This window comes from Diabrotica virgifera, chromosome 9, assembly GCF_917563875.1.
Source record: "Diabrotica virgifera virgifera chromosome 9, PGI_DIABVI_V3a".
Lineage (NCBI taxonomy): Eukaryota > Metazoa > Arthropoda > Insecta > Coleoptera > Chrysomelidae > Diabrotica > Diabrotica virgifera.
Window position 1 is genome coordinate 200,228,983 of NC_065451.1, and position 24,750 is coordinate 200,253,732.

At 31.2% G+C, this 24,750-nt stretch overlaps 1 protein-coding gene across 1 annotated transcript in view; it reads right to left on the bottom strand.

Annotated features, from left to right (window-relative positions):
* The window catches only part of LOC114332901 (uncharacterized), a 75,224-nt gene extending 60,643 nt beyond the window's left edge, over positions 1-14,581 (bottom strand). Inside the window, exons 1-2 of the mRNA XM_028282686.2 lie at positions 14,374-14,581; positions 1,543-1,680 (exon numbers count right to left, since the gene is read on the bottom strand). Coding sequence (XP_028138487.1) covers positions 1,543-1,659 — 117 coding nt within the window. The 5' untranslated portion in view covers positions 1,660-1,680; positions 14,374-14,581. The remainder of the gene's footprint in view (positions 1-1,542; positions 1,681-14,373) is intronic.
* Between the last annotated feature and the right edge of the window lie 10,169 nt (positions 14,582-24,750).

The following is a 24,750-nucleotide window of genomic DNA, read 5'->3' on the forward strand; positions in this document are numbered from 1 at the left end:
AAAAGTTTCGAATAAATTTTACTTATTTTTTGAGGAAGAAACTCAATCTGTAATAAAAAACGGGGGTTCCTATTTAAGATTTTAAAGTTATCTCTCACCCCCACCTCCAGAGTGTGGAATGAAAAATCCTGTTTGGTGTCATTTTATAGATTTTTGAAAAATATTAAACCCGTGTTTTTTAGTTTTTTAATTGGAAGTATATTTCTCGAGATATTAGACCGTTTCTATAATTTTGCTATGGTATCACGATATATCGTTTTTTCTGATTATAGCGCTGTCTATCCACAATTCGCAAAATGGCTCGAATAAAATTTGCTTACTTTTACAAGAAAAATCCAAATCTGCAACAAAAATTAGGGGTTCCATTTAAGATTTTAAAGTTACCCCCCGCTCCACACCCAGGGGTTGAAGTGGTGGACTTGTTTAGTGTCATCGCATAGATTTTTGAGAAATATTTAACACATATTTTTCAGTTTTTCGATCCGATGTTCATTTCGCGAATTATTCGACCTTTCCGCTACTTTTGGGACACCCTGTATTTTGGGACACTCATTCGTCATGAAAGATCACCTGTTTTTCATTTAAATAAAATTGTTCTGTTCATCATAATGTACACTTTAAAATAATCTACTTACTAAAAAAATACTTTTGCAAATTAAAATTTGACTAATTATGTTCAATCAATTTTAAAAATTATTTTTCAATATGAATTTATTTCTGCTTATGAAGATGGTTCTATTCGGTGTACACAAAACTTAATATAGAAAACAAAATAAAATAATCACCTCACAGATTTTACACTTTATCTTTGTAGTGCCAGTTCTTTAAAGACAAATGGCTCATTAGTGATTATCGATCAGAGATCGGATTTCTTGTTGATATGATTTTCTTTGCAGTATTATAAATGATGCATTTAATTTGTAATTTTGGGTGTCGATTACAGTATATATTATGTTCCCACGTTTCTAATATCTTTCAATGTTTTCGTTAATAGCATACCGTGACTGTGCGAAATGTGTATTATGCACATTCCATATAGACCGCTGTCGCAAACACACAGATTTTCTGTTAAACTATTATTGTTAGTTTCCAATTTATTTCTCAAAATAATCCAATAATTTTTTGACAAAAATACGTTTATGTAATATAAATTTAATTTTTGTTCCTTCCCGAAAAGCTAGAGGGGCCACGGCCCCCCCTGCCCGTGTGTATGGGCGCCTATGTGGACGAACACAGGCTAAAGAAGAAAATCACCAATCGGTAGAAGAAGTATCGGCCGACCACGCAAAAGATGGAGTAGCAACTTTCCATAGAGATATCAATCTGCCAATGAACAACAATTACTTATAAAGAGGAAGAAAAACAAGCAAGTATAGCGAATGTTATATTAAAAATATTCAGTATTTTTAAATGATAGTAAAAAGAAAAATGATAAATTAAAAATAAAAAACTTAACAAAATTTTCCTAAAAGATGCTTTGAAAAATGAAGTATAAAAATTGAAGAACAAATCTTTGAAGGGTAATTTAAGAAAAAAACTTACTTTGATAGTTCCATCATCAGCTCCACTATACAACTTCCCCTCATTAAACAATAAACAGTTAATATCATGTTCATGTTTATCGACATCGTCAGCTCTTGAATCAATTCTCAGCGGCATCTTTTCTGCAGACGCGTAACGCTAACAAATGAAAAGAATAATAATTAAATTGGTAACAGCACAACTGGTAACTTTACAATCGAACGTTTTCTTTAAGACTAATCTATCTATAGACTCCCGAACGTTTAAGAACGCATAGGAAGAGTACAGGAATAGTCCAGTTATACTACAGGGAAATGAGGCAAAAATATCACGTTCGGGACACTGACCCAGCAAGGTTGCAAATGGGTTTTTTGGGTACAGTTGTGCAAGCAAACAAAGAGAGTCATTAATATTCAGCTCAGCGAGGTACTATTGATAGAAATGTGTACTTAAATAAACAAGAGATTATTCCATAAAACAGGTAGATCCCTTGTTAATAGAATTTCACACCTTGAAGAATACCCCGCTGAGCTGAATATTAATGTCTCTTTTAGATAGTTTGTCAGACTTTACAATATTCCTTTACTATATGTCCGTTACAGTCCTGAGGCATATAATAGTTATTAATTTATTAACAAGTAAGGGTAAAAAATGGCAGTTTTTTCGTTTAAATCGTTACAGGTGAAAATTGGGTAATTTACTATAGTATTTTAGACTATTCATCTTTTAGTAAATGGGCAAAGGTTTAAAATAAAATTTTTGAATTTTGGTCCAATCATTTTTGTTGCTTCTGAAATTGCAAAGTAAGGCTAAAATTTCGAAAATCAAAAATTTGCTATAAATTTTGCAAAACTGAACCTAAGGCTTTATTTTCCATGATAAGTCAAGTATTGAGTCAAGTAGTCCTTATGATGCAAAAAAATTCAATACGATTCATCGATTAGTTTAAATTTTATTCAATTTGTTTATCCCACGGAGCTTTTTTGCACTGTTATTGCTCAGAAAATACTAATGATACATCGATTCTCGGGACTTACATGAAAGAAGAAGACTTATATTTTCAACACATTAAAAAAATCAATGAAAGTTATTTCTACCATTGCAAAACATTTTACTAAAATAGTCATTTGTGGCTTAAAAATAATTTGAATAACATTTTTAATATTGGCTGTAGAATAAACTTCATACTCCAAAGCTGGTATTTTTACACAAGTTTTCAAAAAAAATTGCTTAGGTTAATTAGAATCAAAGTTAGCCACTTTTTTATATAATTGACAGCAACTTTGTTTATTACAATTAAGCAAACTAACTAACGCTATTTCGAATAGCGCTAACAAGGTTTGTAGTTTATGTGTAAAAGTTTGAGTAAACTTTTACTCTTTGAGTACTCTTTGAATACTCTTTGAGTTTTACTGAACAGTTTGAGTGAACTTCAACAAAACTTCAGTAAAGCTTTATAAATAAAGTCCTAATGAAATCGGCTCGGGGACGGTGGAAGGGGAATTATAACATCCTTGCACTCAAAAAATGAAACTGATTTTTCATGCTGCTTTTGATATCTCTGGAACTTGTTGATGGATTTTGGTCATTTTTTACTTCTATGTATCCGTAAAGTACATTATGTACCGGGTGTCCCAATAAGAATGGCTCTCGGCCATATCTCAGGAACCGTTTATAGTAGAGCTTTGAAATAAAAAATTTTATAACAAAAGTTGCCTCAGCAAAAGCCTGGAAATTATTTTCATAATTGTGGGTCCACCGCTAGAGGGCGTAATTGAATATCAAAAATAAAAAAATCAAAATTTTACAAAATTTTACTAATGAAGGGGCACTGGAAATCCGATGATTGTATTCTTCATCAAATTCTGCGCATATTTAATTTAACAAGTTTAACTCTACCTTTGCAAATAAGAGGTGGGGGTGAGTGGGGACCTTGTTATGAAAAAATGGCTGTAAGTCCGGTTCTGCTAAATCAAATTTTGTAAACTGGGTCTTGTTGAAGACAGATCTTTTTCTTCAATGTAAGCGTGATAATTGTGAACCATCCTAAAAAGTAATAAGCCAGCTGGGAGGCGTTATTTAATTTTTTTCAGAAATCTAGCTTTCTTTGGAAAATATTAAATATAAGTATGTATTTTTGCTCATACTTTATAAAATTAGATTAAATTAGCAATAGAATAGCGAAAACCGCATGCCGATACCTTTTTTCTATCTCAAGATATCTCGAGAAACGTGTAAATTTTATATATAAATGCTACTATCACCGGTAAGCTAAGTTAATGAAAAGTAGTGTGCTGTGGAAAAAAACAAAATAACATTTTCCAGATGTCAACGTATAAAAATATAATTAATTAAAACAGCAATATAAAGAGAGACAATAGGTACTAATAAAATTAAATATAACACAGAACAAAAACAACTACTTAGTGACGACCTAAATATTCAAATTGTTGCCCATCATACACTACTCTAGGATACATTATCCAGAGAATACTAAACGCCATTCAAAGCATATCGAAAGCAGAAATTAAGACTGCTGTTCAATCTACTCTTGAAAGAGTAAATGTTTGCAACGAAAATGATGGGCAAAAATTTGAACGTTTATGTCATCACTAAATAGTTGTTTTTATTTCTTTGTAATAGGGCTTTTCAACGCTTCTCATTTGTTTCGAGCCTCTGTCATATGCCGTATAATCCGTGTATAATATTAATATACGAGATATGAACGAGGCTCGAAACAAATGAGAAGCGTTGAAAAGACCTAATATACGTTGACAGCTGGAAAATGTTTCTTTGTTGTTTCCATAGCACACTACTTTTAATTAATTTCGTTTACCGGTGACAGTAACAGTTATGTTTTTAAATTTACACGTTTTGTAAGATATCTCGAGATAGAAAAAAGATATTAACATGCGGTTTTCGCTATTCTGTTGCTAATTTTATCTAATTTTGTAATATGGTATTAAAAACACTAGATTTCTGAAACAAATTAAATAACGCCTTCTAGCTGGCATATTACTCAGTAAGTTGGTTGGAAATCAGAACTTTTACATTGACGAAAAAGATATGTCTTCAACAAGACCAAGTTTGCAAAATTTGATTAAGCAGAACCGGACTCACAGCCAGTTTTTCATAACAAGGTTCCCACTCACCCCCACCTTTTATTTCCAAAGGTAGACCTAAACTTGTCAAATCAAATATGCGTAGAATTTTATGAAGAATACGACGATCGGATTTCCAGTGCCCCTTCATTAGGAAAATTTTGTAAAATTTAGATTTTTTAATTTTTGATATTCAATTACGCCCTCTAGCGGTGGTCCCACAATTATGAAAATAATTTCCAGGCTTTTCCTGAGGCAACTTTTGTTATAAAATTTTTTATTTCAAAGCTCTACTATAAACGGTTCCTGAGATATGGCCGAGAGCCGTTCTTATTGGGACACCCGGTACATTACATAATATTATCACTTAGGGGTATGAAAAATAGATTTCGACCGATTTTCAGACCTAACGAATATATATGTACATATAAAATTTTATAAAAATCGGTCAAGCTATCTCGGAGGAGTATGGCAACTAACACTGTGAGAGGAGAAATTTACATAAACAAAATGGCTGTGACTTGAATAAAAAAAGTAGCTAACTTTGACCCTAATTGACTTAAGCAATTTTTTTAAATTCGTGTAAAAATACCTGCTTTTCAAATATTAAAGTAGACGTAGTCAAAATTTATTTAAAATATTTATAAGCCAAAAATGACTCTACTTTAGTAAAATGTTTCTGCAATGGTAAAAATGACTTTTTTTGATTTTTTAAATTATATTTAAAATATAAGTCTTCTTTTTCTTTCATGTGGATCCCGCAGAATCGCTGTATCATTATTATTTTCTCAGCAATGACATTGCAAAAAAAGCTTTCTTGGACAAACACAATTTAAACTAATGGACGAACCGTCTTCAATTTTTTTGTGGATTATAAGGACTACTTGACTCAACTTTTCATGTAATATCAAAGTCCTAAGTTCATACTTGCGTAAGTTATAGAAAATTTTTGATTTTAGAAATTGATTTGCAATTTCTGAAGCAAGAAATGATCGGACCAACATTCTAAAACTGGCATTTTAAACTTTGGCCCATCTACTTAAAGATGAATGCCCTTATAATAAAATACCCCGAGGTTACCTGTAGCGATTTAAAGAAACAACTGCCATTTTTGACCCTTATTTGTTAATAACTATTATATGCCTCCGAACTGTGACGAACATTTTTGTATTTATAATATTATGTACTTATTAGATATAATATTGTAACAAAATAGTAGTTTTGACCGACCCTCGTATAACAGGTCCCATCTCCACACAGACAGAGCGATATCGATGTTTCTTGATAAGACGCGATGCAGCGGCGAGGAAGACGTGCAATTAACCGAATGTCGCAATCATAACTAGAGATGGTCAGAACGTTCCAGAAATAACGGCTAGTGTTTATAAAGGAACGAATTTTGTAAATAGAGTTAGTCTATAAAATAAATTCGTCTGTACAGTTATATAAATAAAGTCGTATATAAATACGAACCGCTAGTTTCATTGTAATTATAAGTTATTACAGTAAACTTGCTACAATATAATACCCAAAAAACCCATTTGTAACCTTGGCTGAGTCAGTATCCCGACCAAATCCTTATTTCCCTGGACTATAAGTAGTGGTTGTTTCTTAACTTTCGAATCTCTCCGATTTTTTTCGAAAGCTACGTAAAATGCAAACTATTTTTAAAAATGTAAAATTATACATTCTATTGAATAAACTTTAAACAGACGAACCCGCCTACTAGATTTCCGGTTATAGAAACAACGCGGTTTAAAGAATAGCAATTTGAGATCCCTAAACGCTTCCATTTATTCCTTAATAAATTTATCCGCTTATAGGAATACGTTTTAATAAAATAATACCGCTTAATGGAATATTCTTTATATCCTTTAAATATTCCAATAAGCAGGTACGACTATATCGCCGGTCCGGAAGAAGAATGACGTAACTACAAATAGCAAAATTTCTCAGGAGAGCAAAAAAACAATTTTTAACTATTTAAAATAGGGATTAAACGAGGAGTAATCGTCCAGGAGCATCGGTATGGCGGTTATTCTTACAATGATGGCTTTTTGTTTCATCCCTATTGGTTCGAATTTCATTATCTTAATTAATCCCCCCCCCCATATCAACCCTATATACAGTTGCATCATTCTAGATCTTTAAATCTTTGTGTACAAAAAAACGATTTTTAAATATTTTTTACGCCGATTGCTCTTACAGCAATGGCTTTTATTTTCATCCCTATTGGTCGGAATTTCAATACCTTAATTTAGTCCCATTTTCAACTTTATTTACCTTTGCGTTATTAATCATCTGAAACAAGGTCTAAAATGTGCGTACAGTGGAACCTCGATTATTCGTCAGGGCATCTGGCCAAGGGTATGACGGATAATTGAAAAGACGGTTAACAGAACATTAGAAAAAATTAAAAATTCACAGTGCAACATTATTTGTATGTTATGTTTGACCAATATATAAGAGGGATTTGTGTTGGTACAATCGAATCAATTTTTGTTTGTTGTAAGCGTAAGATCATTTAATGATCGGCGTAAGATCATTTAATCTACATTATTGACTTCTTCTCGTCGAGAATACCACTACAGTCGAACCCGCTTATTGGAATAGCCTTCGTGTCAAGCAAAAATATTCCTATAACCGGGATATTCTAATACCCGATCATTGATGGCTAGTAGAAATAAGTGTACCTACTGAATATACCTACATAATAATAGTACATACTATGTATGTACCTACATTTACATTAAATTATATGGTTTTAGGTCCTTTTATGTCAATGATACAGCAGTGTAACTTATTTTATTAAAAAACCAAATTATATTTTCTGTGGATAAATCCATTAATAAGCATGAAATGTGTGCAATATGTAAACATGTATATAATTATCTTATTTAAAATGCATACGCCAAAATCACTTCTCATTTTTTTTAAATCTTTAAGTTATACAAAGTAGAAAAAATTACATTGAATTGACCCTCCAGAAATCTTCTTATAATATTACAAACGGTTAGGACTTGCCAAATTGAATGGAATATCCACAAAATCGAAAAAATCTTCATCTTTCGCTTTAATATTGAGTTGGGTGGTTTCATTGTTTTGTTCTTAATCTTCAGTATCTTCGAAAACCGATAAATTATCGTCAAACGAAACAACTCTTAAAAATATTCGGCCTTTATTTTGTCGAATTCTGTGTTTTGATGAATTGGCACATTGGCAGGCAAAAAACGGATTGTTAAAATATTCAAACTCATGTCGGGTTTATGAATGAACCGATGGGTTATCAGTAAAAGAAAACATTTCTATTCTTGTCTGCCATTGTATTGTCGAAGTCAATAAACCATTAACCAATAAAATTTATAACTGCAACGAGGTAGGTCGCAATAGAAATTTTTACAAGTTTTGTGAGACAAATAAAAGTAGATATTTTATGGCCTGTTGTATTTCGTAAAAGGGTCCAACTGGTGCGTAATAAAGTATTTATTATCTGAAAAATATAATAACCCATACACAATTTTAATTTTTTTGGAAAATATGAATAAAAAGTTGTTCGTCCCCTTGAATAATATTCGATTAAGCGATATTAATTAATTAAAACGTAGTCCTTTAAGCGGATAAATTTATTAAGGAGTAAATAGAAACGTTTCGGGACCTCAAATTTCTATTCCTTAAACCGGGATATTCCTACAACCGGTACTCTAATAAGCGGGTTCGACTGTATTAGATACAGTATTTCATGATAAACTATACGTTTCAGCGAATTTGGTTTATCACAATGCTCAAACTAAATGAATTGATGACTTAATTTTTGCTTATGTAGTCAATACAACTTATGTACAGACCCTGACGGTTAACAGAGGTGACGGTTAATGGAGAGACGGATAATCAAGGTTCCACTGTATTTCAATAACGACTTAACTACCCTGTCGTGGCTCAGCTCATAGTTACACTTCTGTCGCTTTTGTATCATCTGTACACAGCATTTTAGAAGTTAATTACTATAAACAGGAATTGACATTTGCAGTTACGTCATTCTTTTTCCGGATTGACGATATACATATAGAAATAAATAAGTCCCAATTTATATAGAATATTCATTGTTCTATTGATGCAAAACAAATGTTAATTGAAATTTCGAGAGCTTTCCCAAATAACGTTGGATGTACAAAAATGCTATTTTCGGGTATACTGGAAAAACCTTTTAATTCTATTTAAAAAACAAATTTTGTTGTTTTTTTTCTTTAAATAAGTAACATAGTCATTCGTACAATGCTGTGTATGTAATAATATAAGGTCACCTATACAGTGAGCACGTAAAGGTTGGAATAAATTCATTATCTCGAGAATGGACGATTTTGGAAAAAAATCCCGAAACAGGTAAATTTTTATTTTTAAATTGCGACTTTTTGGCATATGTATCATACTAGTAACGTCACCCATCTGGGCGTGATGACGTCATCTATAATGTTTTTAAATGAGAATAGGGGTCGCGTTATAGCTCATTTGAAAGGTAATTCAATTCTCTATTCAGTAATATAAACATTAACATAAGTATTTATACAGGGTGTCCAAAAAAATTTTTTTGAATTAAATTTATTGACATAAAAAGAAGTGTGTGTGTAATTTATTTCACTCAAAATACGTTTGACTGCTATCGGAAAACAAGAAATAATGTTTATTTGACAAATAAATATTGTTTTTTGCTTAAATTCAATATTAAAGCCACCACCCACCTTCGTCTTAACAGTTTGAATATTTAATTTAACCAAAAAGCAATGATTATTTTTCAAGTAAACATTTTTTCCGTTTTCTGAGAGCAGTAAAATGTTTTTTGGACTAAATAAATTACATGCATTCTTCTTTTTACGTCAATAAATTTAATTAAAAAAAAATTCTTTTTGGACACCTTGTATAAATATTTATGTAAATGTTTATATTACTGAATAAAGAATTAAATTACCGTTCAAATGAGATATCACACGACCCCTTAAAAAAATCATCGATTACTTCATCACGCCCAGATGGGTGACGTCACTAGTATGATATATATGCCAAAAAGTCGTAATTTAAAAATAAAAATCGACCTATTTCGGGATTTTTTTCAAAAATCGTCCATTCTCGAGAAAATGAATTTATTCCAACCTTTACGTGCTCACTGTATATATTTTTATATAACTTAACTAGGAATAGAGTTGCTATAATACTGATAGTGAAATGAAATATAGAAAGTAGAAGTTGTAAGAACTACGTATAGAATAATGTGAGTGGTACTTAATAAAGAAATATTAAAGATTGTACATGTATGTTCCTTATGCCGCGTGCTCACTGGTAAATGTTTCATGCGTATTGAACAAATGGTTCGTCGCAAGAATTTGCGTCGAAAATTTTTACCAGTGAGGACGCGGCTAAAAACCGACAACCGATGGAGCGTGTGGGTTGTGTGCGTCGAAAATTATTGAGTCAGTTTTATGCGACGAACACGTCCACATTAGCACAATTTACCTCGAGCACGCAAATATTTGCGACGAACAGCTCGTTCGACGCAAATTTTTACCAGTGAGGACGCGGCAATAAACAGGGCTGGATGATAATGAAACAAAAGATTTCGTTGATCAATTAGGAGACATACTAACTGATATTCAATCAGAGGAAAAAGTTAGCTATAATATGAGAAGCAATAAATGTAAGACTATGCTTTGGACCTAGAAATAATGCTGGAGATAACATTATGATTGAATTAGCAACAGCATTAGATGTGGAGATTATTAACACATTTAAAAAAAAAGAAACTCAACTTATTACGTACATAAGTGGACAAGATAACTATCAAATAACTACCAAATAGATTATGTCATGATAAGAAAAGAAAATATACATGAATTTAAGAACTGTAAGGAAAGAGTTAGTCAGACAATAAGCCAACAACATAAGTTGTTTGTGCTGGACATCGAAATAAACAAATGAAACTAAACCAAAATATTGAAGAGAACGAAATAGGAAAGAGAGTCAGAAAAGAAATTTAAGAATAAAGATACCTGTTGGTGGTCAAACAAAGTTCTAGAAAAAAAAAGAGAAAAGAAAATTATATCAACAATTGCCAGAAAACAGGTTGAACACAGACCTTAAAAACTATACAGTCGCCAAAATAGAAGCGTAGGTAGCAGTAGCAAAAGCTAAAGAAGACGCATATACAAAATTGCATGTCTATATGATCAATTTAATACCAGGGAAAGAAAAACCAAGACATATAAAAATATCCAAACATAGAGAAAATAAAGCAAAAAATTTTAATCAGATTAGATATTTCCAAGATGAAAGTAATAAAATACTATTTCACAAAAATTGTGTTAAACAGAGATGGAAAAAGTACTTTGAAAATCTATTAAATAAAGAATTTGACAGAAAAGCAGTCAAATTAACGAAGGCAGTAGCAGCAATGGTCAGCAAAATAATTAACAAAGAAGTGGTTCAAATAATAATGAAAGTAAACGGTGTAAGCAAGGAAAAGAGAATAAAAACAATGGTCTTATTAATTTTTTCACAAAAATTGTGTTAAAAAGAGATGGAAAAAGTATTTAGAAAATCTATTAAATAAAGAATTTCACAGAAAAGGAGTCAAAAAGTTAACGGAGACATTTAGCAGCAATGGTCAGCCAAATAATTAACAAAGAAGTGGTTCAAATAATAATGAAAGTAAACGCTGTAAGCAAGGAAAAGAGAATAAAAACAATGGTTTTGTTAATTTTTTAAATTGTAATTTTTATATTCCCGACCTATTTAAAAGGGAGGATAAGTCAATTATAATTACTGAAGTTATCACTCAACTTTTTCTGCAAAAATCAGAAAAATCAGTTGCATCCTGGTCTAATCTGGACTTTCTTTAATTCTAATAAGAATAAGAATATTTTAATAAGAAATTTTCCAATGTGTCGCAGTCGGAATGAAATTACTGTATTATGACTAAAAAAATTTGAAGTTATTTTTATGTACCTAATTTCTCACAATGAAGAGATTTTTATAACTAAATAACGTTTCTGGATAAAGATAATGAAATTGTTAAGATCCTGTATTTTTTGAGAACTTAATAATTGTAACATTTCGTTAGTGCTGTCACATTGTCACATACTGGACTAACATTCTTCGTCTATTTAAAGCTTGTGACTATGGGAACGTTGGCATTTTGGGTTAAATTTATATTTAAGAACCTCTTCCTGGTTACGTGCAGATATGAACGTTCTAGAGATGTTGCAAAGAAGTGACTAATAATATTTGTGTCGAAAACATCAAAAAGATAACGAAAACAAAAAATAAAACAAATTTAGCAATGTTTTTGTGGTAGAATGATCTGTTGACGAAACTGCGTTTGAGTTTTTTGTACCTATTCTTTGTAACCATGGATGAAATAATATTCTTCTGCTCTAAGACTCTCTGAAAATTATATTATATATAATATAATATTGAAGATCTAATGCAAAAGACAAGAAACTGCAAATTTTTCTCAACCCTTGATATCAATTCTGCATTTTGGTCAATTCCTATGCGTATTACAGATAGATACAAAACAGGATTTTTTACACAAGAGGGACATTTTCAGTGGACTTGTTTACCATTTGGGCTGAAAATATCCCCGGCTATATTTCAGCGAATAATGTGTAATATAATAAGAAAACACAAACTTGCTGACTTTGCAGTGAGCTACATAGATGACATACTAGTCTTTTCAAAATCATTCTCAGAACATATCAGACATCTAACACAACTATTTACAGCTATCAAAAGTGAAGGATTCACATTAAAGCTTACAAAATGCACATTTGCTGCGGAATCTGTAAAATACTTGGGTAATATAATACAAAATAATAGTGTACGACCACTGAAGGACAACTTAATTTCAATAAAGGAATTTCCAATACCTAGAACACAAAAACATGTAAGACAATTTCTAGGAAAGATAAATTTTTACCACAAATATGTGCCAAACATCGCAATAATATTGAACCCATTACACAACCTGTTGAGAAAAGGACAACCATTTATTTGGACTACAGAATGCCAAAATTCGTTTGACAAATTAAAAAACATATTGTTAACTCAACCTGTATTAACTATATTTGATCCAAATCTACCAATACATATTTATACTGATGCCAGCTTATTGGGAGTAGCAGGGTATTAAAACAACCACAGGAAAACAAAGAATAAAAACCAGTGGCTTATTTTTCAAAAAAATTAAATGTCGTTTTGTAATGATATTTATAGGAATAGGGACAGCTATGTTGCTCTAGAATAAAGTATTTTATTAAAACATGTTTTAATACAACATTTACAATAGGTACCTAGAATAAAGAAACGACATTTAATGTCAATATTCCCAATCTATGATTATTTCTACAAATAAGTGAAAATAAAAGTTCCATAAATGCTTGACATTTCATAAATGACGACGTCTGTCAACCAAATCTCTCCACAGCTGGTGACGACTCGGCAGGCCAGGGTGTGTTCCGAATTTCTAACGTTGGTTGACTGCGTTCCAATTTGAAATTCCAATTTGAGATGACGCCTTGGAGCACAGCAATATTAAAATGATGAAAGTATATGTAGTTTCATTACATATATTTCGGAGTTTTATTATCTTTACCGCGTTGCCCCACCCTAAATACAGGGTGGGGCATTAGTGTGACAAAGTCCAATTACTCGTTTGACAATAGATACGAAAAAAAGTTATTTATGTTAACTTATGTTTTTTTAAATGGAACACCCTGTAAACAACAAAGAAATATTAAGGAGAACGAACATGACATATAAAACAATATATAGGCTAACGTTGACATATGGAACAGAAAACTGGATCTTAAACAGAAGATACCAATGTAGGATACGAGCAGTAGAGATAGAATACCTCACAAGAACAATAGGGGTAATAATTATATATAGACTCAAAAATGAGGAAATAAGAAACATACTTAAAACTAAACCGTTACTTGACACAATAAAGAAGAAAATACAATAGCATGGCTCGGTCCCATAACACGAATGTAGGTACAGCTGGTTCCAAAAAAAACTGATACGACTCTTAAAGCGTATTTTGTAGAAAATTGAGCAGTGTACTTTCTTCTTCTTCTTCTTTTTGTTTTTGGTCTCGCTGTAAGGCAATTACCAGCACGATTTATAGGCGATCTTGATGTAGTCTGGCTCTAAGCCATATCAAAATAGCTGACTATGTTCTTGTAAAAAGCTTTTGATGAGGTGTGATATAATGAATATGAGTTTAATTATATTTAATTTATTATATTTTGAAGGATAAATACTTATTATTTACATACTGTCACTGTCACTGCCAAATCTTAATTTTGTCAGATAACTTCAACCTCAAAAAATAGCTGTTTGTTTATTTTATTATTTGTCTGTCATAATAAATATAATATAATGTCAGACCAATCATACACTGCTCAAAATGATCAAATCTTACTAAGAGTCGTATCAGTTTTTTTAGGAACCAGCTTTACAGTAACAGGCAAATGAAAAGTGTGTGTAAAGCAGGGAAATGCCAGACCAATAAAGGAGTGGAACAGCGACAAAGCAGAGATATTACACAAAAAAAAGCTAAAGCTTGTCAAAAAGCTACACAAATGGCGAAGAACAGAAAAGAATGGAGAAAATGGAAAAAATTATTTGAATATTTAGTATTATATATTTAGTATATAGATACTTATAATAGTATTTAGTATAATTTTCGTCAATCACTTACATACAATTTTATCCTAAATGTAGACCTTTTTATTCACTAGGAACAAAATATATTTTTGATATCCAGATATTTGTCTAGAAAGTAGACGCTATAATACTATACAAATTAAAAACAAACAAGTCCGCTATATATAGCACGAGGTTATTTTTACCTATCACCGAATGGTAAGGTCAAAAACAGAAGCTTATTGCACAGGTTCAGTGTCAGCAGAAAAGGTTGAAAAGACTCTCCTGATGAGAAAACATCTATAATTATACTTGTGGGGACAAGATATAAATATTAATAAATACTCTTTCCTACGCATGCTTTTAAACATGTGAATAAAGTGCATTAAGGTTTCGGAATATTTTCTTCTTTTCTAGAAAGTCATGTTTATAAATAGGCGATAAAAATTTTAACGCGTCATGTCTATCAGAAAATTATTATATCAATATAATCAATCAATCAAAATAATCAAGAAGACCATCAAATTTAAACAATTAATCTTGGGAGAAAACAATATATATGACACTGAAAATAAATAGTTGTGGCATTGAGAAAGAAATGGATGTACCTATTTGTTGTATAGTGTACTTATAGTACTTTTAACAGTCTTTTAATTAATTAGTTAATTTTAATACTTAGTTTATTTAGTTTTTATTTTAATTTATTTACAAATCCACGAGGAAAAAGTTTTCCTGTAGTTGGCTGTATACCATATATTACAAAAACGATAAAATCCTTTATAAAAGGTATATTTGTTAAAATCCCTAAACAGGGCTACATAGCAAAACTAGTTTTCGACCATAACACACCACTGGATAACACTCATTCATACTAAAACCAAATCAAAAAAGTCTCACTTCTCTTTCTGGGTCCCGTTCATGTCACATTTTCATTAATTATCTCATACACATCTTACATTCCACCCTCTCCTCCCCCTATTGTTAACTACATCGTATGACGGCTTGTTTTTTCAAACCCTTAGGGCTCCGGGTAGCCTGCGGGGTCCTCGGGAATTAGTCGTCTAAGTCTGAGTTTGTTTTATACATATCTTCTAGATTACTGAGACATTTTTACACTTCTGTCACCCCTACTGTGATCTTTTCTTGACCTTACACATACTCCAACAACTACCATCTATTCAAGTAAAATCGGTAACTTGAAATCAACATCAAATTACTTTTCCAAACCCCAGGTGTACTCATAAGAGGGCTTAATATCGATTTCTCAGTTTCAATTTAATGTGTAATGTGGTTTGCCTACCACCCTCACTGCAAACATTCTAACTATAACATCAAGTTTATGTTCATTTTAATTAATTATTTATTACAGTGGAGTGATTGTGGTCACTGTTCTCAATTAAACAAGCTTCAATATCAATAGATTTCACATAACTAACAGGGAAATTGTTAAATTCCTCTGGAACTGTCATTTCTGTCATGTCATTGTTGGGAATTTTCGCTGTCACTGCTACCACCATATAGTGTGGTCACCACTATTTTCGCTGTCACTATATAGTCATGATGTAAACAAGTCAAATTCGAGCTCAATGGCACCTAGAGCATAATACATTGGATATTTTAGACATCCATGTTTAATTTCATATTATTTTACTATGTTACTATGAGGAATCAATTGAGGGGTTTTTACCCACATTTTTTTAGGTGGTTAGCATGTTAGATTCACGTGAGTATAACCTATAATTTTTTAAAATCGTAGTCAAAATTTTAAATACTTTGAATTAGCTTATCAGGTTATACACATTTTAGGTAAACACTGATGATGATCGGTCATCCGATCGAAAACTAGTTCGGTGATGTAGCCCTTTTTAGGGATTTTAACAAATATACCTTTTATAAAGGATTTGATCGTTTTTTCTTTAATTTATTTACACTTATTTCGAATTTATTTATATTAACACTATTTACACTAACTAGTTATTTATGAAACAGTTCGTGAAGTATGTCTTTTGCGAACGCACGCGATGTTTAGAGCACGAGCGACAACGGAGGGAGTGCTATACATCGCGTAAGTTCGCAAAAAGTACTTCACGTAGTTTCATACAATATTTTATCTACTCTATGTCATATTATGTATAAGTTTTTAGTTTGTGAAAACTGTCATTATAGATAGCAGTGCGTGAAGGGTTTAAAGTGTGCGTGAAGTAACAATGTATTTTAGATGGGATTTACTTTTTCGCACACTTTCAATGGGTTTTTGGCACACTTTCTTATAATCAAACATCCTTAACTTTCGCGTTGTCATGGTGATGACAATATGAGCAATGACTTACAGTCATTGACTTAAACAAAATTTTTGACAGTTTTGTGGTTTGAAAGTAGTTAGGATTTTTAAATGTCAAAGTTCTAAAAATTGTAGAATAGAAATAAATTCCAGTGAGGAAGAGTTACAGTTTTTTATTTGTTTATCGTAGATAAAATATTGTATGAAACTGTGCGTGAAGTACTTTTTGCGAACTTACGCGATGTATAGCTCTAAACTCTAAACTCTAAACTCTAAAAATTGCGTGCGTTCGCAAAAAGCATACTTCACGAACTGTTTCATAAATAACTATTTTAAATATTTTAAAATTTCCGTGGTCGGTAATTATTCGTAAGGTCCATAAAAGAGTTTGTTAAAGTCAGTTGAGTACGAAGCTTTCAAAAATATAAAATGCGGACAATCATAGTGTCATATTAAAAAAAGTTATCGTCGTCAACCCTAATTTTACCGAAGTAACTAGAATATGCGCGTTGAAGTATCGCGAACCTATTTATATCCATCAATAAAATTAGACTCGTTGAGCTAAACGGAGAAGCTACTGAGCTAGAAATAATTACAGTGTATAAACGAACAAAAACGCAGGGGTATGTAGTTGAGTTAATCCCTGAACACAACATACACAAATCTCTCACTTGGAGGAGCTATGATGTACAAGGGGGCTAAGCGAGGTTGAAACATAGGGAGATGTTTTTAATTGTAGCCTAAACTATTAATTAATCAGATATGAATGACTATTATGCCTTTAGCATGGATGAACAAGCTGGCAGACTACTGGCATGAACAAGCTGGCAAGCTGGCAGACTATACGAATAATTATGCAGAGAACAAATCATTTGCGAGCAATGGACCATGAAGATTTTTTCAGATTCAGATGTTCGCTCTGAATTTATATTCAAATTATTCACATTTATGCATTAACAATCAGTGTATATTCTTAAATGTTGCCCGAGCATTTAACAGGGTTGGGCATGAAGGACTATTTCATAAATTAGACACTATTCTTAGAAAATCATACACAGATATAATTAAGGCGTAATTTACTGATATATATCTCAGAATCAAGCAAGGTTATGCCTATTCTGATCTTAAAGAAATAAAAGCCGGAGTCCCACAGGGTAGCGTCTTGGACCCGGTACTATATCTCCTTTATATATGTGATCTGCCATAATCCGATAGCTACCTTTGCCGACGACACTGCCATATTAATAGTAGGTAAAGATAATATAGAAACAGTAGCCTAATAAAATAAAAAAAAAATCAAAATGTAATTCCGTACAGGTTGGAACAAATTGTATATCAAAGTTTAGGTGAATACAAAAGATATTTTCAAAAAAGTATCCAAATCATATGAGGGGATCATTGTTTAAGTTTAAATAATTAAAAAGGGGTCATCTTTGCACAATATTTACTTTTTTAACTGCTGAGGTAATTTACATTTTAATGAAGGTTTTTAGGATTTTTTCTGCAAAGCTGAAGGATAAGTCTTTTACCTAAGACTTACTAAATTAAATTTGACCCCCTATTTATTTAAATAATTATATACAAATTTTAAAAATAAAATTTGCAAAAAAATATTATTTGCGTTTTTATAAGCACTATAAATTATTTTGTTTAATAGGAGAAGTTGCCATATGTTACCAATATTAAGCAAAAAAAATCGTTAAAAAATATTTAATAATTTATGAGATATTTAATTTATTTATTAAATGTTACAATATTTCCAATTGCAAAAATGCGGTTGTTACCAAAAGAATATAAATCTGTGTAAAATCTCATTACTTTTATTTTAATGTTTATTTTCGATAAATGTATTGATAAATTCAAATTTCAATTCAACTCCCTCTAAAATGGCATTTGAAAATTGTTCTAATTTGTTTATAATTGGTTTTCTCAATAACGTCGCGGGGATTACACATTTTGAAATGTTATTCCGATAATCAGGTTCCTGGGAATTTTTCACTAATTATCAAATTTTTATGTCGTTTTTTCTTCTTCTTTTTTTTTTCTTATAGTAAAAGATATAGTTTTGCTTACAGAGGGGGTTTCATTAAAAATGTCCAATCTCTGAGTTGTAGATTCTAGACCTCAAGATATTAAGAGTTAACCAAAATCACTTAAATAAAATATGGCTTCTTATTGAGTTACACGGTGTTGTATTTACAAATTAAAAAAAAAATGTTTCCTTAGTATTTTAAAACTATTAAACGTATCCATTTCATACTTGGTAGAAATTGTAAGAAGTACTATACACCCTATGAAATTATGTTAAATACAAGTTTCCGGCTATTACCAGAGGCGTACGGCAGGGGACAGTAAATGGTTGACCCTTCCCAAATTCTACGTCACTGGTGAAATTGCCATTTTAGCACAATTTTTAGATTCTCCATATGTAATACTCTGTATGTAAATAACATCCTCCTCACTCGTAAAGATAAAGTCGTTAGTTTTCAAAATATTTTAAGTTAAACAATTAAACATGTAACGCCGTTGATTGTGCGGCTTAACTTTTAGTTTCAAATTTCTCGAAAACTAACAATTTTATCATTAAGAATGAATAATATACTCTTTCATTTTAACGATAAAATCATTAGCTTTCGAGATATTTGAAATTAAAAATTAAGCGGCACAAAACATTAAACAAAATAACAACTGTGCCGTGACATATTTAACTTCAAATATCTCGAAAACTAATGACTTTATCGGTACGAGTGAGGAGCACGCTATTTACATAGAAAGTATTGGAGAATCTAAAAATTGTGTTAAAATGGCAATTTCACCAGTGACGTAGAATTTGGGAGGGTCAACCATTTGCTTTCCCCTGTAGTACGCCTCTGGTAATAGCTGTAAACCTGTAGTTAACATAATTTCATATTGTGTATAGTACCTACATTTTCTACGAACTATGAAAAGGATACGTCAAATAGTTTTAAAATACTGAGCAAAATTATTTTTTAAATTTTTAAATAAAACACCCTGTAACTCAATAAGGAGCCATATTTTATTGAAGTGATTTTGGTTAAATCTTAATATTTTGTGGTCTAGAATCTACAACTCAGAGGTTGGACATTCTGAATGAAACCCCCTCTATAAGCAAAACTATATCTTTTACTATAAGGAAAAAAAGAAGAAGAAAAAACGACAAAAAAATTGCTATTTAGTGGAAAATTTCCAGAAATCGGATTATCGGAACAGCATTTCAAGATGATCCCCGTGACGTTATTAAAAAAACAAATTATAAACAAATTAGGACAATTTTCAAATGCCATTTTAGAGAGGAGCCAAATTAAAATTTGAATTTATCAATGCATTTATCGAAAACATACGTAAAAATAAAAGTAACGAGATTTTACACATATTTATACTCTTTTGGTAACAACCGCGTTTTTTCAATTGAAAATATAGCAACGTTTAATAATCAAATTAAATATCTGATAAATTATTAACCATTTTTTAACCAATTTTTTTCTGATTAATACTGCTAGTATAACGCAACTTCTCCTATTAAATAAAATAATTTATAGTGTTTATCTAAAACGCAAATAATATTTCTTTGCAAATTTTATTTTTAAATTTTATATATACTTATTTAAATAAATAAGGGGTCAAATTTCATTTTGTAAGTCTTAGGTGAAAGATTTGTCCTTCAGCTTTGTAGAAAAAAACCCTAAAGACCTTTATTAAAATGTAAATTATCTCAGCAGTTAAAAAAGTAAATATTTTTTGTACTCACCTAAACTTTGATATAAGATTTGTTTCAACCTGTACGAATTTACATTTTGATTTACATTTAGTGTAATCTTTACTAGACTACAGCCAATAAACTACAAAATGACATGTATGAACAAATTACAGAAAAAGGCGTGGAAGATTACATTGAAGAAAAGCAAATCAGTATATATGCTGATTTCACTAATAAAAAATGCTCTACGCACCGATCAAAATTAATGGACAAGACATTCCTTATGCCAACACAGCTGGGCTTAACGCTAGACATAAAGCTTTGCTAGAAAGCACAAGTAAAGAAAAATAAAGAAGAAAAAGATATGAAATTTAAAAATTATACCGGCTCCTGGAAAGATACTCAGTGTTGTCAACGTATAACAAGATAGAAATTTGCAAACAAGTTATAAAACCAGTACGGACATATGGTATCCAATTATAGGCGTATACAAGACTAACATAAACTTAAAAATAATACAAACTTTCCAAAACAAAATATTAAGGGGAATAGTTAACGCATAGTGATACATCCGTAATGACAACGTCCACAAGGATCTACAAATGGAGTCGACAAGGAAATCCGAAAGCACGCAGAAAGTCACGAAAAAAGACTTCTCATTCACGAAAATATTGAGGTATCCAGCTCCTAGACAACTCACATCAGAAAAGGAGACTGAAGGGAATCAAACCTCACGAGTTGATGTAGTGTGTGATAAAGTTCAAAGCGGAGCATTGCGCGACTAGTTTGCGACCAACGTGTTTTTTTGCAAGCAAAAAGCGTCCTAGTGACAATAAAATCAACTAAGAAGACATCAAAGTGTGACTCTTAGATATAGACTCCTAGATAGACTCTTATATAGAAGTAGTTAGAAAGTTACTCATTTGTCAATGACCAGATTGTAGCAAGTCCAAAATACTTATCAAGAACTGATAGAATAAGGTTTGAACTTGAATTTAGGAACTAGGTAATTTCACAAATGATATTATCAAATAATTTTTATCCAATAAACAGACCGGTGCAGGTCGTCCTTATATCGTATCTTAGACTATGTGCCATACGGAGTCAGGCAGTTTCCGTATAGTCCAGGGCGCATCTGTTTTGAGATGGACGTTGAGAGGTGACTCAAATTTTTTTGCAGAAATTGCTTGAAAATAAATCAAATAATAATATTTGAGTTATCCTCCCTCTCAAAAAGGTCCGGAGCATTGTTTAAATAATCAAAATGTCAAAAAATTAAGGAAAAATTCGATTTTTTTCTTCGTTTTTTGATTATAACTTTAAAAGTATTCATTTCCGAGAAAAGTTGTACTGACATAAAAATTGCATAATTAAATTTCCTACAATATAGAATTGGTTAAAAATTTAAAAAATAGTCACCCTAGTTGCAAAATAGCAATAATTTCGAAAAAACCATACAAAAACAAGTATTCGCATTTTACGTTTTTCAACCATTTATGCTACACTTTGGACCTTCATATTTCACCCAGAAAAACTTTATGATACAGTAAAACAATACTGTAAATTTCATTAAGATCGGTTCAACAGATTCTGCAAAATAAATTTTGCAATCCAGCTTTCGCAAAAAAAATTCATTTTTTCAAAATGTTGCAGGACTGAAAATAAAGCAGATAGCAAGTTGAAATTTTTTTTTGCTTATAGAAGTTTACTGTACCTTTCATTTGCAATTTGCAAAATTAAAATCGATTAATTACCACGGCGTCAGGAAATTTTTTAAATAAACAATAATTTTTGGTGCTACGCGCAGGACAGCGGAGTTTGATTCACACAAGTGGATTTCCACCAAAATTTCTTCCAATGTTTAACTAGTATATTATTTTCTTACTTTATATATTGTTGTATTTTAATATTTTAATTCCACAAAAATCAAACTAATTGTATTATTGTTTGTGAAATATTGTTTAAACAATTGCATATGTTTAAAAATATATGAACAAAGAAAGTTTTTGCTAATAAAAGTGTTATTTCAAAGGATAGAGTATGTGTTTTTATTTTGCAATAAACAAATTTATTTATTTATATCGAAAATTAATAAAAATTAAAATGTATCAATCATTATCAAAGGTCATTGGAATGCCCAATCAGAGCAAACTATCCGCTGTCCTGCGCGTAGCACCAATAATTAATGTTTATTTAAAAAAATTCCTGACGCCGTGGTGATAATCGATTTTAATTTTGCAAAATTGCAAATGAAAGATACAGTAGACTTCTATAAGCAAATAAAATTTCAACTTGCTATCTGCTTTATTTTCAGTCCTGTAACATTTTGAAAAAATGAATTTTTTTTTACGAAAGCTGGATTGCAAAATTCATTTTGCAAAATCTGCTAAAACCGATCTTAATGAATTTTACAGAATTGTTTTACTGTATCATAAAGTTTTTTTCTGGGTAGAATATGAGGGTCGTAAGTGTAGCATAAATGGTTGAAAAACGTAAAATGCGAATACTTGTTTTTGTATGGTTTTTTCGCAATTATTGCTATTTTGCAACAAGGGTGACTATTTTTTAAATTTTCAACCAATTCTATATTGTAGGAAATTTAATTACGCAAATTTTATGTCAATACAACTTTTCTCGGAAATGAATAGTTTTAAAGTTATAATAAAAAAAACGAAGAAAAAAATCGAATTTTTCCTTAATTTTTTGACATTTTGATTATTTAAACAATGTTCCGGACCTTTTTGAGAGGGAGGATAACTCAAATATTATTATTTGATTTATTTTCAAGCAATTTCTGCAAAAAAATTTAAGTCACCTCTCAACGTCCAAATGTACTAATATTTTTACAGATGGGCCCTGGTCTAGTATCTATATTTTTGTCCGAAAATAAAATGTTAGTATTTAGCAGTTAGGGATTCAAAGTACAGTTCGGATTGATTTATACAGGGTATTTGGTAAAGAATGAGCCATAGCTTAACCTTAGATTCCTGAGGTTAAAATAGGTCGACTTAAGCTTACTTACCTTAGTACAAAAGTTAATAATAACCGAAATACAGGGTGTCAAAGTTAAACTTTTATTTTATTTATTTTTTAATATTTCCTGACAGGCATGGGCAACAATACGAAATTTGCTAAGTGGTGCTGGTACTGTACACCCTACTAAATTATGTTAAACAAACGTTTCTGGCTACTACCAGAGGCGTACGACGGGGGAACCCCTTTCCAAATTCTACGCCACTGGCGGAATTGCTATTTTAGTGCAATTTTTTGATTCTCCAATACTTTCTATGTAAAAAATATACTCTTCATTCGTAACGATAAAGACAGTTTTCGAGATATTTGAAGCTAAAAACGAAGGAGCATAATACATTAATCAAAATAAGCGTACCTTTTCATTCTTAACTTCAAATATCTCGAAAACTAATGACTTTATCGTTACGAATGAAGAGTATATTATTGGCATAGAATGTATTGGAGAATCTAAAAATTATGCTAAAGTAGCAGTTTCATCAGTGGCGTAGAATTTGGGAAGCGTCAACCATTCACTTTCTCCTGTCGTCCGCCTCTGGTAGTAGCCAGAAACGATTATTTAACATAATCTAGTAGGACATAAGTGCCTACACTTCCAACCAAGTATGACACGGGTATGTCTAATCATTTTAAAGTATTCTTTTTTTTTGAAATTATACTTCTTTAGGCACGAGGGTGAATTTTTACATTCCCTGGCGCATGCGCACACCGACAGTATGGTATAATTATTAGTCTCTACATCTTTATGTAGCGCAAATAAGGTGTGCGTGAAAAGAATATATTATTAGTGTTTTTAGTACATATATTTATTATAATTTTTGTGTCTTTGGATTTGTCTTCCTCGGGAATAAGATATTTTATAATAATAGTAAGTATATTTAAAGTATTTTTATATACTTCACTTGGTCTATTAAATTTGTTAGTATGTATGAGAAATCTTGTAACCTGTCACAGCAAAGGGAATATAGCTCAGTGGTAGAGCGTGTGACCGGAGATCGAGAGGTCCCCGGTTCGAATCCGTGTGTTTTCTATTTTTTTTTATTTTAGTATTAATAAAAATTTTTGGAAAGTAGTAAGTAAAAATTAATTTAATCTTTAAATAAAATACAAATAACCTGTTGAAAGTATATTTATTTCATTGAAATCATATAATAGAAGTATAACTTCTTACGTGCGTACAAAGTACAGTGCCGGCAAAAAAAATCTTTACATTGCCAAATAAATCACCAAATTTCAAAACAATTTGCATGCGTTCTGTCTGCGCTTGGAGGGGAGGGGGGATAGCGTACTTGCGATGGCAATTATCTGCAGTTTACGGACCGCTTGGCTTATTTAGGGTATTCTGCGCGTTTGCACTGTAAACAGTTGGCTTTGTAAAGTTTGAGATCGTCAAATTCTAAATT